The sequence below is a fragment of the Otolemur garnettii genome, unplaced genomic scaffold, assembly GCF_000181295.1.
Source record: "Otolemur garnettii isolate 467f Iridium unplaced genomic scaffold, OtoGar3 scaffold00023, whole genome shotgun sequence".
Lineage (NCBI taxonomy): Eukaryota > Metazoa > Chordata > Mammalia > Primates > Galagidae > Otolemur > Otolemur garnettii.
In genome coordinates, this window is record NW_003852418.1 from 94,893 (window position 1) to 105,468 (window position 10,576).

A 10,576-nucleotide genomic window follows, 5' to 3' on the forward strand; every position below is an offset into this window, starting at 1 on the left:
AAAAAAAAAAAAAAAAAAAAAAAAGACTGGGATGACTTAAATGGGAAACCACAACTCTATGGCAAAAAACTCTGGAAGGTCAGGAGAGGTAAAGTCTTCTCTAGACTTTACCTTCTCAGAGAAGGTAATATCTCAGATTTAGCCCCAACACAAATCTCATGGTTTCAAGGCCATGAGGCAATTCTTGAAGTGAAATAAGAAAGACTATATGATACAATATTATCATCATCATCAACAAAAGAGTTCACTGAGTTGAGTGCTATATGTAGGGCTCTGTGCCAGGCTGAATATCAGGAAAGGGGCTACAAAGAAGGATAACACATCATTCTTACCCACCCACTCCTACCCATAAAATTTGCTATGAAAAAATAAGAAGTAAAATTTTTCACACAATTCATTTAGGCAAAATAATGGAAAGGCAGCTGGGCCAGAGGGAATGGGGAATAAAGATGGTACTACAAAGTCCCTGCCTATAAAGACATGAATGCTTATTTGCAGAGTTGGCTCTGGATTTGAAGTTATTCAGTGCTGAAAGAAGTTGATGGTAGGCGTTACCTCAGCGATGGTAACATTTTCATCCTGAGAATACAGAAGTAGTGGGACCAAGCTGTCCAGAACTTGGTTCTCTATAATCTTCTTATCTGAGTATTTCACAGACCTTATGGAAGCTCCAAAGAGAACCATGGCGAAATGACGGACATCAGGTCTTGCCTATGAAAGGAATATCCGGAGGGAAGCAACTCACTGAACAGCTTCATGCTTAGCTTATAAAAACTCTGGGTGGGTTGAAAGGCCAGTGTTAACATGAGACTATTTAGCTTTATGTGCCTGAGGGCAAGAAATAAAATATATGTGTAGACAGTAAACTGACTTGCTGCTCTGGGACTACTTGGTCTTTCACTTTACAAATGAGAAAGGGACATAGGTTCCACCTATAGCTGGTAAAGCTTGTGCCTAATACTGGTATTAACCATTCACATAGGCTGTTTGACTGAAATTCAAAACCTGAGCCTATCCCAGCCTAGGTGTGTTTTACTCTTCCAAGACAAACTCCTGGGCTCACCAGGTGCAGTGGCTCACGCCTGTAATCCCAGCACTTGGGAGGCCAAGGCAGGTGGATTGCCTGAGCTCACAGGTTCGAGACCAGCCTGAGCCAAAGAGAGACCTTGTCTCTAAAAAAACAATAGCCGAGCATTGTGGCAGGCACCTATAGTCCCAGCTACTTGGGAGACTGAGGCAAGAGAATTGCTTAAGCCCAGGAGTCTGAGGGTGCTGTGAGCTATGACGCCATGGTACTCTACCAAGGGTGACAAAATGAGACTCTGTCTCAAAAAAACAAAAAACAAAAGAACTCTTGGGTTCAAGGGATCCTCTTGCCTCAGCCTCCCAAGTAGCTGGGACTATGGACATGTGCCACCATGCCCAGATAATATTTTCTATTTTCTGTAGAGCTAGAGTCTGGCTATGTTGCAGGTCTCAAACTCCTGGCCTTGCGTGACTCTTCTGCATTGGCCTCCTAAAGTGCTATAATTACAAGTGTGAGCCACCACACCCAGCCGGTCTACCATCTTGACTCAGTTCTGATTGTTACTTAAAAATAAAATGTTTTCTCCTTCCTTAAGCCATGAAGCAGGACAGTTCCTTAACAAGTTTCTATGTCTCTGGTTTTTTTATCTGAAAAACAACAATAACACCAGCCCTACCAACATCACAGGTTACCTGGAAGGTTCTCAACAGTGGGGATTTGAAAATGCTCTGAAAGTAAAAGTCATGTGTAAATTGAGTGCACTTACTACTATCCCCACTTCTGCTTACTGCTATGCCAATTATTATCCTCCCCCTGAAAGGCTCTTCTCTCTCATTGTCTTACATCACCAAATAAGGAGAACAGAGTCCTCATCATGGCAGCCAGGGTAGTGAAATCCATGGTCCCAACAAGCGGCAGGATTATCTGCATGGCCAATAAAACAATCTCTTCATCAGGTTCACATAAGCTGTCTAAGAGGCATGGCAACAGGCTCTTGATGTCTTCCCTCTGTGTATCCAAAGGGAAAGCATCACCTCCTCTCCTGACAGCATGGCATCTGGTACCCCAGGGAGGGTCCCCACCTTTATGCAGTACCTAGTGCTTAATGAATTTTAGGTAGGGCTGGATAGTTCAGAATGGAGAAGAGGACACGACTGTCCTCCCTCGGTATTGGCAGGCCTGATATGTAGAGGAGGAGGAGGGCTGTTGTGAGTTGCCTCACAGGGCAGAAGTGGGACAGATAGGGAAGATGTAGGATGTGGACCTCAGCTCACTATAAGGAAGAGTTCTAACGATGAAAATGGAACAGTGAGCTCAGGTCACAGTGAGTTCTCAAGTATGGAAGGTGTCTAACCAGGGGCTCTAAGATCTCTTGACAGAAATTCAAGCAGAATTTGACTGAGGACCCTTAGGGTCCTTCCCCTTCTGAATCAGGATTCTGCTCTTCTAAACGCCTGAAAGGAAGCACTAGGAGTTTAAAACATACATGCAAAAAAGTAAGTAGAATAAAGCAACAGATATTAATGCATCCAAAAACCAGAATTAATATATAACGGTATTGGTCATCTTTGCTTCAGATATACCTAAGGGATAAAGGGACATGTTCAGGTTGTGATGATACTGAGTATATTTTCCCCGTAAATTTCAGATGTCAAATATTATGAACATATATAACTTTTATTTTTTATTTAATTTAATTTCATTAACTTTTTAAATAGTACTTGCACATTCCTAGGTATAAATTCAAATGGCACAAAGGATACGCAGCAAAAAAGACCCTCTTCCACCCACATCTGTCCCTAGGCTGCTCTCAGCTGTATCAGTTTCTTTGGTATCTTTTTGGGATATCTTAGTTGAAACTTAAGAATCAGTGGTCTGGGGGAACCTCCTACCATCTCCTGGTGTCTGGTAAGATTGCGCAGTCCTCTCAGGGCAAGAATCCTAAAAAGATAACTTCCATGATGTAGCCATTCTATCAAGCGGACAGTGGAGTATATACTAGGTAGTCTTCTAGCCAGTGGACTCCGGAGGAGCTGAAATAACCCAGAAATCAGACAAGAAATTACCTGTAAGCCTTTTTTCATGAGGAAAGCCAACTTCTTACCAACTTAAAGACCCATATTTTGGGTGCCACCTGTGGTTCAGTGAGTAAGGTGCCAGCCCCATATACTGAGGGTGGTGGGTTCAAATCCAGCCCCGGCCAAACTACAACAAAAAAATAGCCAGGTGTTGTGGTGGGTGCCTGTAGTCCCAGCTACTCAGGAGGCTGAGGCAAGAGAATCGTGTTAAGCCCAAGGAGTTGGAGGTTGCTGTGAGCTGTGATGCCACAGCACTCTACTGAGGGTTAATAAGTAAAATTCTGTCTCAAAAAACCCCAAACAAACCATATTTTCCTTTGAAGTTTCTACAAGAGATCACATCCCTTACAGGGTGATGCCTATAGGTACACAAAGAAATACTGAAAGACATACTGAATATGAATGTGTGGAAAGAAGAATTTCAGTAAATGTGAATCTGAAAAATATTTCTATACCACATATGAAATGGATCCAGCCTTCTACTCAGTTGGATATGGCCTAGGAAAGCAGATATTGCTTTATAGCCTGCCTGAATCCATTTTTTTTTCTTTTTTTGAGATCGAATCTCACTCTGTCACCCCAGGTAGAGTGCCATCGCATCATTGTAGCTCACAGCAACCTCAAGCTCCTGGGTTCAAGTGATCCTCTTGCCTCAGTCTCCCAAGTAGCCTGAATCCAGCTCCTAAAGAATGAGTCTTATGGGCGGTGCCTGTGGCTCAGTGGGTAGGGCACTGGCCCCACATACTGAGGATGGCGGGTTCCAACTTGGCCCCAGCCAAACTCCAACAACAACAACAACAAAGCCAAGCATTGTGGTGGGTGCCTGTAGTCCCAGCTACTTGGAAGGCTGAGGCAAGAGAATCGCCTAAGCCCAGGAGTTGGAGGTTGCTGTCAGCTGTGACGCCACAGCACTCTACCGAGGGTGATAAAGTGAAATTCTGTCTCTAGGAAAAAAAAAAAAAGAATGAGTCTTACCTCTACAAAAAAGCCTGCAGATGTGAGTTTATGTTCATCATTCCCTCGGTTAAGAAGAGGGACTAACAAGTACATGACCTTATGTGCAAGGAGGTGATTTCTTTCCAGCAATGCACTGAAAAACACAATTCCAACAGAATGACTCCCAGAAATGCTCCCATACAGAGAGTATGGAGAGACCCTCTGAATTTTTTGCCCATCGTTAGGTATAGAGGATATGGCAGGACCAGGACATCCGAAACATTTCCCCAGCATTATAGATATTTGCCTACTCTGTTATGAGAAGGTTATCCAATCTTAGTTGCTATGATAACTAAAAGGGAACTAAAGGGAAACCAAACACTACTGATTTAGAACAGGTGGGTGTATGCAGGACAAGGAAGCCTTACTTGGCAAGGAGAAATACCCCCTGAAGATGGCAATCTTTTCCTTCCAGAAGAGTCCATCCTTTATGCTTTTCCATGATGCTGAATTCCTGCCAGCACAGTGTTCTGAGGAGGAGAGTCTTTATAGCCTGCATGGCAAAGCTAAATCAAACAAAATAGTATGGGTGAATTTAATAAGTCCCTCCAACTTACAAGTACACAATTACCCTGCTCTCACTGAGGACGGTCACAGATTGACAACTGGCAATTCTCTCCTTTCTAGATTTCTCAAGACTCTTAATACTCCAATAACTCGGAAGGCTCTTCACACAAGTTGTCAGCATAGAGAAATCTAACTAAAATCTTATTTCCCCAGGAGTTTGGAAGGAAATAGACTGTAAAACAAATGATCTAGAATGCTAAACTGATGCCCACTATTTTTGTAAAGCTTTATTGAGATGCTATTAAACCCCATCAAATCTATCTCCATTGCTTTTATTTATTTATTTATTTTTTGAGACAGAGTCTCAAACTGTCCCCCTGGGTAGAGTGCCCTGGCATCACAGCTCACAGCAACCTCCAACTCCCGGGCTCAAGCAAGTCTCCTGCCTTAGCCTCCCAAGTAGCTGGGACCACTGGTGCCCGCCACAACGCCCGGCTATTTTTTGGTCGCAGCCATCATTGTTGTTTGGCGGGCCCAGGCTGGATTCAAACCTGACACCTTAGGTGTATGTGGCTGGCACCTTAGCCACTTGAGCCACAGGCACCAAGCCTGCTTTTCATTTTTTTTTTAAATAGCAATGGGATCTCACTATGTTGCCCAGGTTGGTCTGAAACTCCTGGCCTTCATAATCCTCCTATCTATCTCAGACTCCCAAGTGCTAGGATTATAAGTATGAACCACCAAAACCAGCCTCTCCCCCTGCTTTGCTATTGTTTGTTTGTTTGTGACAGAGTCTCAAACTGTCACCCTGGGTGGAGAGCTGTGGCATCATAGCTCACAGCAACCCAAACTCTTGGACTCAAGAGAGCCTCTTGTCCCAGTTTTTCTATTTTTAGTAGAGATAGGGTCTCACTTTTGCTCAGGCTGGTCTCAAACTTGTGAGATCAGGCAATCAATCTGCCTCAGCCTCCCAAGTGCTGGGATTATAGGTGTGAGCCACTGCACCTGGCCTTCAGATTTTTTTTTTGAGACGGAGTTTCACTTTGTTGCCCTCAGTAGAGTGCTATGGTGTCACAGATCACAGCAACCTCAAACTCTTGGGCTTAAGTGATTCTCTTGCCTCAGCCTTCCGAGTACCTGGGACTGCAAGCACCTGCCACAACGCCCAGCTATTTTCTTGTTGCAGTTGTCATTATTGTTTAGCTGGCTTGGGCCAGATTCAAACCCACCAGCACCCTAGCTGCTGAACTACAGGGGCCCAGCCCAGCATTTTTTTTTTTTTTAACAGAGTCTCACTCTATCACCACAGGTATAAGGCAGTGGTATTATCACAGCTTACTACAACCTCAAACTCCTGAGTTCAACTTATCCTTCTGCCTCAGCCTCCCAAGTAGTTGGGACCACAGGTGCATGCCACAATGCCCAGCTAACTTTCTATTTTTAGTAGAGATGGGGAAGTCTCTTAATTAGGCTGGTCTTGGACTCCTGAGCTCAAGTGGTCCTCTTGCCTGGGCCTCCCAGGGCGCTAGGATTATAGGCATGTGTCACCACGCCCGGCCTTCTCCACTGCTTTTAAAACTACTTATTGAACTGTTATCCTGTACATGGCATCAGAGAATCTTTTTTTTTTTTTTTTTTGAGACGGAGCCTCAAGCTATCCCCCTGGGTAGAGTGCCATGGCATCACGCTCACAGCAACCTCCAACTCCTGGGCTCAAGCGAGTCTCCTGCCTCAGCCTCCCAAGTAGCTGGGACTATAGGCGCCAGCCACAACGCCTGGCCATTTTTTGGTTGCAGCCATCATTGTTGTTTGGCGGGCCCGGGCTGGGGATTCGAACCCGCCACCTTAGGTGTATGTGGCTGGCGCCTTAGCCGCTTGAGCCACAGGCGCCGAGCCTGCATCAGAGAATCTTAAAGCTGAAAAAGTCTTTGGAGATCACCTTGCCCGACTTCCTCATTTACATGAGGAAATGGAGGCACAGAACAATAGATGTGCCCAGTGCTTAAAGTGTTATTTTATATTGGTGAACTCATAATGGGTAGTACCACAAAGGGGTGACCTCTGAAGACATTTCCTGTTCCGTGCACAGGCTGCTTGGGATGGCCACGTCAGACATGGTAAGGCCGATGCTGTGGTGAACCTGGATGAGAAGTGTCATAAGAAGCTGAGGAAAGAGTCGGAATGTAGCCGCCTGGAACCGGTTTCCCACGAACACCTCATAAAGGGCGTCTGTTGCCTGTAGAAAAGACACAGAGCAGAACTGAGCACCAGCAGTTCTGCCAATTGTGCTGGAACATGCATTCCGGTTCTACTATGCCATAGGCAGAACAGCAGTGTAATCAGGATGGGGACAGTAAAGCAATGGGGAAAAGGAATAGAAGGACATGGTCATTAAAAGTTACTGAGAAGTGAGGGAAGACTTGAAATCCAGAAGTCATGAAGGAAACTATTAACATATTTGATTACATACAAATATAAAACCAGGGCAAAATTTATCATAAAGTTCGATGACAAATAACAACCCAGAAAAGTATTTTTATCCATGTGTTATTCTTAATATATACTATGCTCTTAGGCATAGAAAACTTAAAGGCTTGCTATTCAAAGCATGGGCTGAACACCAGTAGCACTGACATCACCTGGGAGCTGGTTAGAAATGAAGTCTCAGTGGTGCCTGTAGCTCAGTGGGCAGGGCACCAGCCACATACACTGAGGCTGGCGGGTTCAAATCCAGCCCGGGCCAGCTAAAGCAACAATGACAACTGCAACAGAAAAATAGTCTGGTGTTGTGGTGGGTGCCTGTAGTCCCAGCTGTGTGGGAGGCTGAGGCAGGAGAATTGCTTGAGCCCAAGAGTTGGAGGTTGCTGTGAGCTGTGATGCCACAGCACTCTACTCAGTGATAGCTTGAGACTCTGTCTCAAAAAAAAAAAAAAAGAAATGAAGAGTCTCAAGCCTCACCCCAGATCTTTTAAATCAGAATCTATATTCTATTTTATTATTTATTCATGTGTTTGTTTATTTATTTATTTTTCTGAGATAGAGTCTCACATTGTCCCCCCTGATAGAGTGTCATGGCATCATATCTCACAACAACCTCAAACTCTCAGGCTCAACTGATTCTCTTGCCTCAGCCTCCCAAGTAGCTGGGACTATAGGTGTCCAGCACAACACCTGAATATGTTTAGAGATGGGGTCTCACTCTTGCTCAGGCTGGTCTTAAACACCCAAGCTCAAGCAATCCATCTGCCTCAGCCTCCCAGAGTGCTTACACATGTGAGCCACTGCACCTGGCCTATTTATTTATTTATTTATTTGAGATAGATTTGTATTTTGTCGAGGGCTATGATGTCATAGCTCACAGCAACCTCAAACTGTTGGGCTTAAGCCATCCTCTTGCCTCAGCCTCCCAAGTAGCTGGGACTACAAGTGCCCACCACAGCACTCAGATATTTTTAGAGACAGGGTCTCATTCTTGCTCAGGCTAGTCTCTAACTCCTGAACTCAAGTGATCCACATACCTTGGCCTTCCAGAGCGCTAGGATTATAAGCATGAACCACCGCACCTGACCCTTTCATGTGTTTATTTTTTAGAGACAAGCTCTTGCTCTGTCACTCAGGCTGTAGTACAGTGGGATCATCATAGCTCACTGCAACCTCAAACTCCTGGGCTCAAGAGATCCTCCTACCTCAGCCTCCTGAATAGCTAGGAATACAGATACCCACCACCATGCTTGGCTAATAGAACACTTAATAGATTTAAAATGAAGACAGGTAATTTCAGAGATTTTACTCAGATTGCTGAGTGACTGTGGTTTGTGCACATATTAAATTTGAGAAACACCTGTGTATAGAACATAGCAGACAAGTCACAAAAGAAGAAATATAATTGACCCATAAAAAACACATACAAATATTCAACATTACCAATAACAAAATTATAATTAAAATGTTTTCTAATTTCATTTATAGGCGAAGCAACAATGAAAAGACTGTATTGTAATGTTTAGCATGGTGTGGGTATGAGTAAAAAGCATGCTTACATACGACTACGGGAAGGGCAACTTCTCAAGGACAAAATAGGAATAAATGCCAAAATTTTATGTAAATCCACAGACCTAGAATTTCCCCTTTAACGGATTTTATCCTCAGAAAATAATTGAATGTATATGACAACACTTATGTATAATGTGATAGCATTGTTTTAATGGCAAAAGTTTGAAATTTTTAAAAATGTTCGCTTAACAGGAAACTTGATAATTAAATGATGGTTCTGTACCATGTAAGATCTATTTTTAAAAAAGCAGTTACAAATAAACTGCTATGCAGGCCAGGTGTGGTGGCTCATGCCTATAATCCTAGTGCTTTGAGAGACTGAGGCAGGAGGATCATATGAGGCCAGGAGCTTAAGGTTGCAGAGCTAAGATGGTACCATTGTACTCTAGCCCAGGCAACAGAGTGAGACCCTGTCTTAAAAACAAAGAGGCCAGGTGCGGTGGCTCATGTCTATAATCCTAGCATTATGCGAGGCCCAGGCGGGTGGATTGTTTGAGCTCAGGAGTTTCAGACCAGTATGAGCAACAACAAGATCCCATCTCCACTAAAAAGAGAAAAAAAAACTAACCAGGTGTAGTGGCACAAGCCTTAAGTCCCAGCTACTTAGGAGGCTGAGGCAAGAGGATTGCTCAAGACCAAGAGTTTGTTGCTGTGAGTTATGATGTCACGACACAACCCCAGAGTGATAGAGTGAGATTCTGCTTAGAACCAACCAACCAACAAACAAAAATGCTACTATGAAAAGGACAACAGAGAGCACTTAATATTGATATGGAAAGTAATTCACATATTGTTAAATTTTAAAAAGCAGGTCATTAAACAGTATAGGGAGTATGATCCGATATATATAATTTTATAGACTAACATAATTGTATATATACCCTTACCTGCAGCTCCTAAAACTGCACTAAAATGATGTTACAGGTATTTTTAAAAAGGCATAAGCCCACAAGAACAGAGAGAAAAGGAAAGGAGACAACAGCAGCTTAGAATTAGATAAGTTGCAGATTTCTTAGAGTGGCTATCGTGGAAAGATGACACCACACTTTATATGGGGATGGCACCCTATTCCTTGAGCCAAAGGCGCCACTCCCATTCTTCATTTTTATGTGTACCTCATTGCAGATGAACTGGAAGCCCAGCAGATGTGCACAGGTTATGTCGCTGGGTCTATAGACTTGGAGGTAAGCAACAGACCAGAACTGTACGATGTGTTTGTGAAGCTGGCAGATCGTGAAATTACCATTGCTCACTTGCAAAAGAGTAGTCCATGACAATAGGCAAATTACACGAAGAAATTGGTCAGCTAATTGTTCAGTCTGTAGAAGATCCAGAGAAAATCAGACAGCCAGGTTATACAGAATATTGCCCTAAAAAACAGAGAAATCTTCGCCAACCTAGCACTGATTTCAGAAGCTTCAGATGATGGAGAAAAGCAAGTCCTCAATTTGGAGGCACTAAGGCAGAAACAATTTCCACCAGCAACAGAAAACTTCCTTTATCATCTAGCAGTAGCTGAACAAATGCTGAAAATCTGACTTTGCCAGAATATGTCCGTAATGACTGATAAAAAACTCTTTCACTCTATCGATTAACTATGTAAAATACTGAAAGTAACACAGAAATGTTTTATTTTTAATATAAAACATCTGCAAGTATTGAGATTTGACCTTTAAAATGTTGAAGCACATGAAAATGCTTGCTCTGATTTTCTCTGCGCTGATAGTTTCCTCCCCACTGTTGGTGTTGCACACAATACTGCAACTATTATGTATAACATTATAAAATGGCCCTATGTCTTGGAGTTACAGAAGAAAAGCTAGGAAGTTCTTGTGCAAATCACAATGCAAAAGCTTTTCTTTTTTTTGAGACGGAGCCTCAAGCTATCCCCCCTGGGTAGAGTGCCATGGCATCA

At 43.3% G+C, this 10,576-nt stretch overlaps 1 protein-coding gene across 1 annotated transcript in view; it reads right to left on the reverse strand.

The window, feature by feature from the left end:
* MROH8 (maestro heat like repeat family member 8) overlaps positions 1–10,576 on the reverse strand; it is a 73,439-nt gene that overhangs the window by 9,226 nt on the left and 53,637 nt on the right. The window contains exons 14-19 of the mRNA XM_023512028.1: positions 6,654–6,844; positions 4,470–4,607; positions 4,081–4,195; positions 2,920–3,060; positions 1,871–2,035; positions 556–711 (exon numbers count right to left, since the gene is read on the reverse strand). Of these exons, the coding sequence (XP_023367796.1) occupies positions 556–711; positions 1,871–2,035; positions 2,920–3,060; positions 4,081–4,195; positions 4,470–4,607; positions 6,654–6,844 (906 nt within the window). The remainder of the gene's footprint in view (positions 1–555; positions 712–1,870; positions 2,036–2,919; positions 3,061–4,080; positions 4,196–4,469; positions 4,608–6,653; positions 6,845–10,576) is intronic.